The following is a 13,254-nucleotide window of genomic DNA, read 5'->3' as shown; positions in this document are numbered from 1 at the left end:
TCTTAATGAAAAATATCAACTCTGAACTCCCTGTCAGCTAAAAATAACAGTAATTCATAGTCTCCTTTGCCAATACTTTTCAAGGTTAACTCTATGAAAAAAGATATAGCAAAGGCTTGTTTGAGCCAAATTTCAGGGGCATTTAGGGCACGGAAGGGGAAGGCAAAGTGCTGAAAGAAGCAAAAAGTAGAGATTTTATTTATATCTCTCTCATGGCATTCTTTTCAAAATATGCAAAAGAGTTTAAAATGCTTTTTGAATGAACTTCCATTGTGCCTGCACTATTTTGGATGGCAGTATTCAACAAAAAGTTGTCAGAAAGCGTGCTCATTCGAAATCTTACTCTAGGTTTATCCAAGTGAACCCTGAAAGCGTGGAGTTTCTAATCTGAAGACCTGGCTTCAAGGCCTGGCTGAGGGACTGACTGGCTAAGTGACCCTGGGCCAACCACTTTTCCCCTCGAGCCCTGCTTTGCCTCACTCACAGGGATGGCTTAAGGGTCACATGAGACACTGTATATGCAAATTACCCGCAATCAAGACCCGTGCAAATATATAATCATCATTAAGACAATGATTCTTAGGCTGGGATTTGTGTGAAAATCACCTGAGAAACTATCTCTCAACATCTTGGTTTTCTTATCCATCAAGCAGGATAATCATACCTAGTTTACTGTTTATTGGTTTAAGAAGAATGTGTTAAAAAAAAAGGGGGGAGGGAGAAGAAAAAAGAGATGTATACAGAAGTACTTAGCCTCATTCCTAGCACTTAGCAGGTGCTCAACAACATTCAGGCATTTATTTGTCTAGTTTTAAGAAGCACATAACAGCATATGGCCAAATGTTTACCATAGACGCCCTTTTCCCTGAACACAGGGAAGTGTAAGTGGCCCGTTCTTCTGCCAGCCAAAGGCAACTGAGCACTGGGTGTAAGTCCAACTAACACCCTGCTTCCATCTCCATATGGTCATGTACCGTGTGACACAGTGGGGTCCCTTGTGTTTCCTCACCTTCGCCCTGATCTTCACTTCTTTCAAAGGAGACTAAGTTTTCATGGTTCTCGTGTGTCTTTTCCAAAACGAATATGGTCTTTCCGAGATATTTTTAAGGACGTCAACTGTTAATCGCCTTGTTACTAAGAAGGATTCTCAGTTCTATCACTGGTGGAATAAAGACTGATTTGACATCAGAAGTGATCTTGAGAGAGAAAGTGAACAGTGAAGTCTCCAGGTTTGTGGATATGGCTCGATGTTTTCAGGCAGTGAGTGAGAAACTGTGGGAACATTTAGTGAAGGGTACAGTAGTTATGCTTGATGATTACAAACAGGGGCATGGGCTTTCTCATCGAACTGCCTGGTCTGAGTCCTGGCTCTATGACTTTCTGAATGTGTGACTGTGAGCAAGTAAGAATCTTTCTAAGCTGGTTTCTTTATCTATAAATTGAAAATTAAAATGAAATATACCTCACTCATACCCTTTTCCCAGAAAGCTACTACGCAGTCTATGCTCCCGCCAACGTGAAGCAGGAAACTAAGAAAGAGGAAGACACAGAAGCCAATGTCAACCAAAGGAGCCAAGTGAAGGAAATCCCCAAGAAGATGCTGCAGCTGGGCAGGAGAACAGAGCACAACACGGCTGCAGCAGGAAGCAGGAAGCAGAGCTCTGAGAAAAGGATGGAAACGCAAACTTCTTCGGCTCTGCTTGACCATTTTGAGAAGCGTTTCAGAGTTATGCCTGAAAGTCTATAGCTGTCTTTGTGACTGGATGTCTGTAACACGTAATCAAGAAATCTGCCTAGAATCCAGAACACATCAAGCATCTGCATGAAGATAAACAACAGAAAAACTGGCAAAGGATACACACACAGAGAGAATATAATTCTCATGGCAGAACAGACTACAAATATACTTTATGTTCAAAGTAGGGATTTTAACTTTCATAGTTTTTTGTCAAGGTTTGTTGAACTTTTGCTGCTTTGATACTTAAAAAAGAATGGTAACATCTCCATTTACACTTACCAGATCAATATTTTGCATTATATCCTGAAATGAAGGGTGAGTTCGAAACTGTTCAAAGAGATCGCGTTTGTAAAGCAGTGCGTATACCAAGTTTGGATTGTGGTGAAGAGAATTTGTCAGGCAGGAATTGATGATCTCTAACATCATTCGAATCACTTCTTCGATGACATTCAGGTCTTGTGCCTAATAAAGAAAAAAAAGCCACACACCACAGTGTTTTTCTCTTTAACACAGAATTAATCAGAACAAGAGTAACTGCTTTAAAATTATAACATTTGGGACGCCTGGGTGGTTCAGTGGATTAACCGTCTGCCTTCAGCTCAGGTCATGATCCCAGAGTCCTGGGATCGAGTCTCGCACGGGCTCCCTGCTCAACAGGAGAGCCTGCTTCTCCCTCTGCCTGCCACTCTTCCTGTCTGTGCTCTCTCTCTCTGATAAATAAATAAATAAATAAATAAATAAATAAATAAATAAATAAATATCTTAAAAAAATTATAACATTGAAAAGATAATGCAAAAGAACTCTTCCAGGTGACTTTTGTCAAGAATCTTTAGAATTATGGGCGCCTGGGTGGCTCAGTCGTTAAACGTCTGCCTTCAGCTCAGGGCGTGATCCCAGAGTTCTGGGATCGAGCCCCACATCAGGCTCCTCCGCTGGGAGCCTGCTTCTTGCTCTCTTACTCCCCCTGCCTGTGTTCCCTCTCTCGCTGGCTCTCTCTGTTAAATAAATAAATAAAATATTAAAAAAAAAAAAAAGAATCTTTAGAATTAGGTTTATCACTTACTAAAGTATATGAGTAAAAATCTTTTGAACTCAGATGCTCATAATTGGGAACCGAACATAATAAATTACAGACTTGCCCATCTGGAAGGAAATTTGGGGCTTCCTCAGCCTCTCACTTACTAGATCCTTCCTCGCCTTCTCATCATGGCATCACCTTAAATCATTAGACTTTCACAGTGTAAAGTGGTGGCTGGGTCTTACCAAGTCCAAGAAAAGTGCCTAATTCAGAACATGACCTCACTTCTCTACACTGTCATTTCAATCTTTCTATTTACAGATAAATAGCCTATTGTTTTGTCTCTTTTTCCTCAGTCAACAGTCTTTGGGAATCTAAACATGAAATAGTTACAAGACAGCAAAAACAATCAACAAATCTCTTGGAAAAAAGAACAACGGAAAGAGCAAAAATACAGGTAAATACAATAAACTTTCTTTTTCCTCTTGAGTTTTCTAAATTATGTTTCAAAGTTGTAGTAAAAAATTAAACATTGATGTGGTTCGCAATGTATATAAGGGAATATCTAAGACAATTATATTATAAACCAGGGAGGGCAAAGGGATGTGAAGACAGAAAAGGTTTCTACTTTTCTCTTGAACTGTTAAATGTCAACAATACTAGAATGTGACAAGTCATGCATAGATACTGTTTAGAGCAAATCTACCCAGAGATCCACACAAAAATACTATACATACATCAACATGGAATTCTAAAAAACTGTTCAAGTATATAGAGAAGGCAGAAAAACAAGACAGACATAAGAAAAAGAGGGAACAAACAGAAAACAGATAGTAAAACAGCAGACTTAAGCTCTAACATATCTATCAATAACTACATTAATTGCAAATGTTCTAAATTGTTAAAACTAAAGATTGGCAGAGTGGATAAAAAACACAAGACCCAACCATATGCTACCTGTAAGAACTCACTTCAAATATAGTTAGGTCGAAAACAAACGGATGGAAAATGATATATACCATGTAAATATTAACGGAAAGAAATTAATCTATCAGTGACAGACGAAGTATACCTCAAAGACTGTATGGCCTGCAAAGTAAAAAATATTTACTATCTGGTCCAGCGAATAAAAAGCTATGCTTACTCCCACACAATTGATCTCCGCCTGTACAACATATACAAAGTATAACGTCCGCATTCAACCAAAATGTACGAGACAAACAAAAACAAGTAAAAACAACCCACATCCAAGAGACAAAGTAATCAGCAGCATCACACTGAGTGATACAAAGATAATAAAGATATCAAACAAGAAATTTAAACAAACTATGATTTACAAAATCTACTATGAGTATACATATGTTTGGACTGATGGGGAATTTCAGTGGAGTTGAAAACTATAAGAAAGTGACAAATGTAAATGCTAAAATTTAAAAGATACATGGTGTTAGCAGTAAAGAACACCTAGATGGGTTCAACAGTGGACTTAACAGAGTCTTGAAGAGGTAATGGCTGAGCATTAAAATAATGAAAGAATCAAACAGCGGTCCAAGAAGTTCGGAGAATATCCCCCAAATCCACCCGAAACAAAACAAAATAAAAACACACAGGTAGACACATCATCTTAAACTTTGAAAACCAAAGACAAAGAGAAAATTTTGAAGGCAGCCAGAGGGGAAAAACACGAAATACAGAGACACAAAGATCAGAATTACGCATGGTAGACGGCTCATGAGAAATTACACCAAGCCGATCCAAAGGGAGTGGCGCCATTACTGTGCTGGGGAGGAGTCAAACCACCCCTTGGTCACTTCTGATGGAAAAAAAAAAATTAAAAATAAAGTTGCTCAAAGATACCTTAAAGCTGAAACCCTGAGCCACACTTTTTGGGCCAACCCCTCCTGGAATCATCTCTCTAATTTGGCTGGTACTTTGGACAGAGCAATGAGTTTCCCAGAGTAGGTCTTTCTGGGCTCTGGCTCTCAGTAAGGTGGGCCTCTGCCGCTTTCCCTCCTCTGTGGGGAGGGCAGTATGCATTAGGCTGAAAAGTTACTTTCCAAATGTGAGGAAGGGGCTAGACTGCTGCTTCAGAACCGTGGAATTATTTGGAATGTTTTACAAATGGTTGGTACGTCAACAAAAACAACAAAGATAATTACAAAATGTGTACATTACGACATGCTTTTAAAGACACTTTGCATTGTGCTCACATTCCCTTAGACATTGTTCCCAACGGTGCTCGGCCTCAAGCCCAACTGGAATCTCTAGGGAGAGGCAGAGACAGTTTGGCAAGAAAAGACACAGGGGTTGGGGTAGGAGAGGCGGCAAAAAGAGAAAGCAGCCTTCCAGTTAAAGATTTTAGCCCTTGGTTTCAAGGCCAGCTCCAGGCAGGCTGGAGCAGAGTCGGGGGGTCAGAGGGAGAAGCAGCAGCAGGGCGGGATGGGGATGCTCGACATCTCATTCAGGTCAAGCAGAGTCCGTTCCAGCCTCCTTTGTGTACAAAGGGGCTCCGCGTTGGTGCCTTTCAGCTTATCTTCCAAATCATCAACTGTCTTCTCCAGCTTGGCTACTGATCTCTCAGCAAACTCAGCACAGGTCTCTGCCTCCTTGGGTTTATCCACGAGAATCTTTATCGATTCCTCATCTTTGTCTTCCTTTTCAGAGAACTTGTCTTCAGCAGCGCTCAGACACTTCAGGCTCTGGTCCATCAGTCTGATCGGCTCATCCATCTCCCGGCAACGGGACGCTGCCAGCTCAGCTCATTCCTCTGGGCATTCCGAGTCCCCCTCAATAATCACCAACTTCCGAGCCACCTCTTCATACTTCTGATCTGCCTCTTCCATCTTTTCTTCATTTTAAGGCTTGGTTCTCAATAACCTCTGTACCTCTCTCGCTCTCATCAGCGGCTTTCTCTGCTTCCTCCAGCTTTTGCAGGGCCGTGGCCAGGCACTCCTGGGCGCTGTCCAGCTCCTCGTCAACCAGCTGGATCCTATGGTCCAAGGAGGCCAAGGTGGCCTGCTCCTGGCCCGCCTTTCCCCCTCCACTCCCCACTGCAGGTGCTCGGCCCTCTCCTCTGCGTCATCTTGCTGCTCCTCCTCTTCCTCTTGCTGCTGCAGAACCTGGATCTTGCGCTTCACCACCTCGACCGACGGTCGTGATCCCGGCCATGGTGCCCACCCAGCCCCTGCTCCCACTCGGCTTCCTGCCTCCTTTGCTCGGCACTGCAGCCGCTTCACTGACGTTTTTATTTTTAATCATTCTGAAAGAAAAGTGATTTCAGGGGCACCCGGGTGGCTCAGTCGGTTAAGTGTCTGCCTTTGGCTTGGGTCATGATCCCACGGTCCTGGGATTGAGCCCCGCAGCGGGGGGCTCCCTGCTTCTCCCTCTCCCTCTGCCACTCCCCCTGCTTGTGCTCTCTCTGTCAAATAAATAAATAAAATCTTTAAAAAAAATTTAAGAAAAAGAAAACTGATTTCAAAAGCAAAATAGCAGCAATGTATTATTGGTTTATGGCATATGTAAAATGTATCACAACATTTCTCCTACTAACAGGCATCCAATTTATTTCTGTTTCCTTACTTCTATGAGCAAGGGTGCAATAAGCATGTTGGTAGATCTGTCCTTCTATTTCTATAGATTCCAGGACGGGGATTGGTGAAAATATTGGATTTGTACTGTTAATAGATGCTGCTAGATCGTTGCTTAAAGAGCAATGACAATACATGTACGCTGACAATGCAGGAAGGCTTTTGCCCTCATTCTCACCCACACGTATAATTATTCCGTTCAACACTCACCGTCCGAAAGATTCATCACTTCTGAATAGTTACGTCAAAATTTCCCAAAATGGGAAAGGATTTATCAATTCTCCCAAGCGATTCATATATTCAGAGTGACTCTAGGTTCGTAATTGCCATCTTTCAAAAAACATTTTTATCATTATGTAACGTTTCTCTCAATTCATTTATTAAAGTGTATGTTTTACTGATACTGCTTTACCGTCTTCATTTTTTTTTTTAAGCATTTGCCAGGTATATCTATAACCTTCAAGCCTTTAATTTTCAAACTTTCTGTGTTACTGAAAATATATATAGTTCAAAGCAACTACATGGCTTAGGTTTTATAATTTGTAGATCTAACCTGAGAAGTTTCTGAATTTTAAGTGAGTCTGACTCACTTACATTTGTTACTGCTGGTACGTTCCATTTACGCTACCGTCATGTTTTGTGACTTGTAAATCAGTTACACCTATTGCTGGGCAACAAACCACTCCCAAGCCAGCAGCTTAGAAGAGCAATGATCATTTGTGCTGCTAATAATTTGGGCCAGGCTTGATGGGGCCAGTAGGTCTGCTCCCTGTGGCTTCACACGGGGATGCTCAACTGGAGGTTGGAGGATCTCCTGGCATGACAGCCCGCGTGGCTGGCAAGTTGGTGCTGGCTTGTGAGGAAAAGAGTGGGGACCAGGGTCTTTGATTCTGTACATGGTCTCTTCTGGGCAGCAGGAACTTCTTCACAGCATGAAGGTGCCAAGAGATCTAATTATCTATTATCAAACTTCTGGTTAATTTTAATTCCCAAGGAAAACTATCCCAATAATTATCATTTAAAATTTATTTGAATCTTTTAAGTTGCTACTATGACTGAATCAGATTCTGGGCAGGTATCTACTATGAATGGCAACAGGCAAACGAAATCCTTTATGCTTCATTTCTAAAAAGCATTATTGGGTAGTAATCACTACTTGTAAAAAGATGAAAAAGTAGCATGAATTTGATTAAGAGTTTCTTTACAATTACAAAATCGTCCAAATCTCAGTATTTAAGCAGACCTAAATGTTATCTAATCCCATCACCATTTGGGTGTCAGAATATCAAACGGTATTTAGAGAAGGTTGCTATTTGATTTTTTTCCCATGACGATTAAAGGAGGTAGCATTTGTAAAGCCCTTAAAATAGTATGTAACACACAATAAGTATCATGTGTTTTGTAAAACAATGTATTTGAAAGAAGAAAAATCATTTTAATCTTAGACATTATTATAAAAAGAACAAAAAGATAAATGCCTTTCCAAAGTTGATAAATTAATTCAATTACGGTAACTACGAAGAACTCAGAACCACATTTCTTAGTGTTAAATATAAGCCCCAGATCCCATTTCCATTAATTTACAAAACTGGTCCCCTAGAGGAGACGTATAGAAAAGGTGACTTACATTTATGGAATAATAGAAGGTTTTATAAAAAGACATGTTTTAAAAACCAACCATGTTTCCTCTGTATTGTGTCAAAATTGGCTTTGTCAGAGATAAAATCTGATGGCTCACTGGTGGAACAGCAAAATACATGGAGAATATCACATCTTTTTCATTCACGTTTTTTTCTTTTCTTTTTTTTTTTTTTAAGTACATACAGCTTCCATTCCAGAAATGGATCCCAGATCAGACTTTCTTCTCCAAAAAAAAAAAAAAAAAAAAAAAGCATACTTATTTTGTTACAGAAAATCTCAAATGTTAAAACAAGTACCCTAAAAAAATGGTCCCACTTTCAGATGCTTCTGATGGTTTTTGTCCATGTTGGTAATGAACACTAAACAAGTTCTGTGCTAAGTTGTGATTTCATGTCTAACAGACAAGCTGGCAGTTATGGGAGTATCTTACCCTGTCAACAGTACTCAGAGTTGCCTCATTATATAAACTTCCTTTTCCTTTTAAGAGGGAATTTATACAGTTAAATAGTTTCAAATCATTTATTTTTAGTTTCCTTAAGAGAAGCATATGTATCTTGTTTGTATTAGTTTTGGGGGGGTTCCAAGAGAGTTGTCTAAATTTCCTGCATTTTCAGCAGAAAATAAAACCTTCAACAAAATTAATGGGACTTTGCCAAAGTGGGGAAGAAGGGGGAGGAAATGCACAGGCAAGCCTCTTTTTAAAGTTAATGTACAAATGGCCTTCAAAGCCAATCATTTGGTGATAGACTCTTGTTATCTTTATGCTGTTAATTTACTGGCACACATACTAAAAAGCTTTGTGACCACGTTATTTCTAGACAGAACTGGATTTGTCCCCAAATATCCAGCTTCTGATAGCAAGAATTAGCTTTATATTACATGCAAAACCACAGCTGAAGACTAAATCCTGTGACCAGAGGAGACAATGTGTAACCTTAATAATATGGGGGCCAAGCGAAGGGGGGCAGGGAGGGGGAAGGCAGAGTTATGGCACCACCGTTCTTATGGGGGGATGTAAAAATGATGTGGTCTTTTTCTTCATTCCTTGGACAGGGTTTGAACATGGCCCACAAGCCTACACTAGAAGCCTGGGAAGTCTGTTATTGAAAACATGCTTACTGGTGGCAGGAAGGCCAGAGAATGGTGGCTGCTAGGGGACACTGGCTAACTTTCCATGTTTTTCCATACTTGGAAAACAGCCATAGAACTCACAAAAAAGGAATGTTCCGATGGAATCCAACTCAGTTGCAGCTCCCAACAATCACATCACCCTAGCAGGCTACCCACACTGGGCACAAAGTGGGGTGCAGGGCAGTACCTTCTCCTACTTCCCCAGGCCCTCCTACTGGGAGAGAATGAGCATACACCCAAGCCTCGAGTTTTCTGTTTCGTTTTTTAAAATTTGATATTTTGCCTTAAGAATTAGTGTTCATTTCCATTCTTCTTCAAAATATATTGGTGTTTTATTATAAAAAGAACTATTTTGTCACATCCTATGAAAAGTAAAATAACTCTCTAGGAAGATGTATCCTTTTTTTGATAATGGCTTTGACATTCTCCCTCACCCCTCATCAGAGAGAAGAGCCCCCCATTACAGTCTCAGCTCTGCCAATAACAAGATGTGTGACCTTTGCTAAGTCACTTCACCTGAGTGGAAGTTATTCTTAAGTCTCAGCTTCCATAAAGACTGTGGAAAATACTGAATTTAGAAAGCAAATTTTATTAGAGTAACCAAACATGTAATTAATGTAGAAAAAGCTTTAGGATGACCTCGAACTTCGGTAAAATCCAGAATTTTACTTTAGATCACCCTAGCACCTTGAACGGAGTCACCGTTAGTTTGGAAGGGAAAACACTCAACAAATACCCTTTGAGAGTAAAATGTAGAAGGTGAGGTTTGAAAATAATCATTCTCTAAACCAAGGAACCTACTGGTTCTTCTAGAATGCATTAAATTTCAAGGCTTACTATCTTTGATATTGTTAGTGCACAAAAGGGAAATAATCTCTATCCTTGGGTGCCCTTGTTTCATTCCTTCTCTGGAAGAAGAGTCAGTGGTGCTAAGAATCACATACAGGAGAGCTACAGCCCAGTTTAAAAAAAAAAAAAAAAGGAAAAAGGCAAAACAGAGGTAGCTGCAAGTCAGTGGAGAGAAGCTCTAGATTGGGTTCTAGTCACAGTTTTGCCATAGACTGGACAAGTCACCGTCTGGGCCTCAGCCCGTCCAAATGTAAAATAAATGGGCTCACTGGGGGATGGGAGGAAGCACTCTAAGTGACCCGGACTGGCTTCTGCTTCGGATTGCAAAGACTGCCTCTCTTATCCTACCAGTGAGAAAAGCCAGATAATTTAATAAATCATAAGTCTTCCTAGGACCATCAGAGAATGATTTTGGAAGGCAATCAAGTGAAATGAATTCTCTAGAGGGACCAGCCCCTCTAAAAAGAGAAGGAGCACAGATAACGTTCTTGCTTTCAGCAGAGCACAGGAGGAAGGCATGGTCTCCACGGAAGTTGACAGAAAGAAATCAGATAAGATTTCAATAAATTCTTAAAGGCTAAAGTGTGGTCTAATGTGTCAGTCTAGAAAGCTGGAGCCCCAGATACAGTGGGGTTTGCACTCCCTGGAAAGCTCTTTTCCACTAGTCTTCACCAGGTGCTCATGAGAATGACGAGGTGTGGAGAAGGAGATGGGAAAGAGCCCTCTATCTGACCCTGCTTCCCAGACCCCCCCTCACATGCTAAGCAAAAGCCTCAAGCTATTGGGGCAGCAAACTCTACTGGCCCAGAGCACCGGGAAATGTCCACTGCTTGTAGGGGGAGAAGCAGAAACAGAACCCATCTGTCTCTGAATGAGAAGCAGGAAACTCACCTCCAAGACACAGGCAGAGATCTGTTTCTGCTGGTGGATGGACTGAGCAAAAACCCTCTAACACTGGGGTTTAGGGCAGGAAACCATGTTGGGTGCAGAAGGCTATACCTGGACCCTATGCTACCACTGGGGAAGGGGCAGGGACCTCTCACTGTCGGCCAACCACAGACACAGAGCTGCCAAGATAAGGAGGGACAAAGATGCTGAGAAAGCCCCACTTCTAAGGCCCAGGTACATACAGGGACTCCCCAAGAAAGAGGCTGGACCGAGACCACAGAGACACCCCTTCTCTGACTCCACTGCAGCGACTGCTGAAAGCAGAGGTTGGTTAAGCAACACTGAACAGAACCCAGGCCCCACTCTTCAGGCACAGGCAACAACCACTGGGGAATGTCAAACGAGTAGTGTTCTAAAGACAAAACCCAAACCCAGCTCCAGTCCTAACCAGAATGAGCCAACTCCACATCACCAGAGGTGTGCCCATTTATAGGCATACTTTGCACTCCAGACTATACTGTCTTATACATAATGTCTGGTATTTAATAGAAAATTGAGACACATAAAATAAATCATACGTTCCTACGTAACACAGAGTGTATGATGTGGTAGGTGCTGCGGACAGAGCAGTGACCCACACATGCCCGTACCTTCACATGGCTTATCATTTAGAAGAGATTCAATCTGGGGGGTGTAGGGGCACCATGGGAGCACTTGGGGGTCTTGGGGAGAAAGGGGAGAAGTATAGCAGAGTGGTTAGGAACAGAAGCTCTGGAATCAGACCTGGATTTGAGCCCCGGCTTTAATATTTACTAGCTATGTGTCCTTTGGGTTTCAGCTTTCTCATCTGAAAAATTAGAATATTACCTATTTTATAGGATATGATTAAAAATAATATATTTTAAACATCTGCTGTCCTGCTTAGCAGATATAAAGTGCTCATTACACGGTAGTTACTGTGATTACTTATTATTAACAGGCAGAGACCTGTCCGAGCTGGCGGGGAGGTAAAAGGCTGAAGGAAGTGCACGTACAGAAAGCCTAACAGTGAAGTGGACCACGTTACAGGGAGGAAATCCAGTTTGGCTAGAATGTCAAACGTGGGGGGAGGGGGGTGACAAGAGGTGGAGTCAGATCAAACAGGTCTCACGGGTCAAGTCAGATGAGTGCCAGACTTCCCTTAGCACAAAGAGGACCTTCGGGGCTCCTACTTCAGAACCACCCAAAAAGAGAAGAAAAAATCACGTTCTGCTGAAACCGGCACTGGAGAAGAGAAGATGAAACAATTCTGGAAAGGTCCAGGGCATGCATTTTGAAAACCTACAGAGGCAGACATTCAGGCATATGACTCGCTACCCACAGTGCAAAGAGCACAAGAAACAGGAAAGAGCGAGGAGAAACTAAAACTCAAGGGTGAACTCTGGAACTACCATCCAAAATTTTAAAAAAGAACACGGGATGACATTTTCTAACAGAACAATATGGAGTACAAAGCTATATTACTAGGTAATATATTAGAAATGGCACCATACACAGAAAGATAAAACAGTGGGAGACAGAACCCAGAAATGCATCCAAGGATGTGTGGGAATACAGAAAATTATACAGATTGAATTTCATACCAGAGGAGACAAATCATCGAATCATTGCTACTGGGCTGAGTAATAATTAAATAGAAAAAATGTAAAGGCTAGATCTCTAATTAATTCAACAAAAAGAATTCCAGAAGATTAAAAGGTTAAGAAATAAACTTTAAGGGGTTAGGAAAAATACAGGTAAATATTTTCATCCTCTTGACCCAGGGATGGGGTGAGAGAGGCAGGGAGGTGTTTCAATGTTTTTAAAAAGAATCTAGAGTCTCTAAAGGAAAAAAAACACAAGAGTTTTGAATACATGAAGACTGTAAGTCCTTTGAAGTGAAAAAAGGGAGCCTCATAAATGGAGAAGAGACTAATAGCAACTAAGAAAAATATTAACAACATATTCAGGAAGAGCAAAACCACAGGAAGAAATTCTACAAATCAGTAAGAAAAACATAAACAGCCAATGGCTGGGTGTTAATCAGCGACAGAGCTGCAGCCAGAGTTGTTCTTAACAGAACGCACGGCCTCAGAGTCATTCGTAAGTGCACAAAATCGAGAAAGCAAACAAAATGAATCCCGAAAAAGCAGGACAGAAGACAAAACAAACAAACAAACAAAAAACCCCACCTAAATAAATCAGGAAATAGAGTAAAACCATAAGAGACAGGTAGATAAATACATTTGTCTCTTCTAAAGCAAACGAGCAGCAGCAAACATGCTAATCAGGAAAAAAAGGGAAAAAACACACATATAAAACATTAAGGAAGGGAAAAGTCATATAACTATGGATATGGAAAACATTTCAATGAAAAGTCTCT

The 13,254-nt window shown here is 41.0% G+C and overlaps 1 protein-coding gene and 1 pseudogene across 4 annotated transcripts in view; both read right to left on the bottom strand.

The window, feature by feature from the left end:
- Positions 1-13,254, bottom strand: part of DYM (dymeclin) — a 341,153-nt gene that overhangs the window by 78,018 nt on the left and 249,881 nt on the right. For all 4 annotated transcript variants that reach the window (XM_087869834.1, XM_045790039.2, XM_045790038.2 and 1 more), the window contains exon 15: positions 2,018-2,200. In XM_087869834.1, the coding sequence (XP_087725960.1) occupies positions 2,018-2,200 (183 nt within the window). The remainder of the gene's footprint in view (positions 1-2,017; positions 2,201-13,254) is intronic.
- On the bottom strand, positions 2,207-8,242 carry LOC123787376 (uncharacterized; annotated as a pseudogene).

The sequence above is a fragment of the Ursus americanus genome, chromosome 19, assembly GCF_024610735.1.
Source record: "Ursus americanus isolate L20-20 chromosome 19, mUrsAme1.1.p, whole genome shotgun sequence".
In the NCBI taxonomy this organism is placed as follows: Eukaryota; Metazoa; Chordata; class Mammalia; order Carnivora; family Ursidae; genus Ursus; species Ursus americanus.
This window is presented reverse-complemented; position numbering and strand designations above follow the sequence as displayed.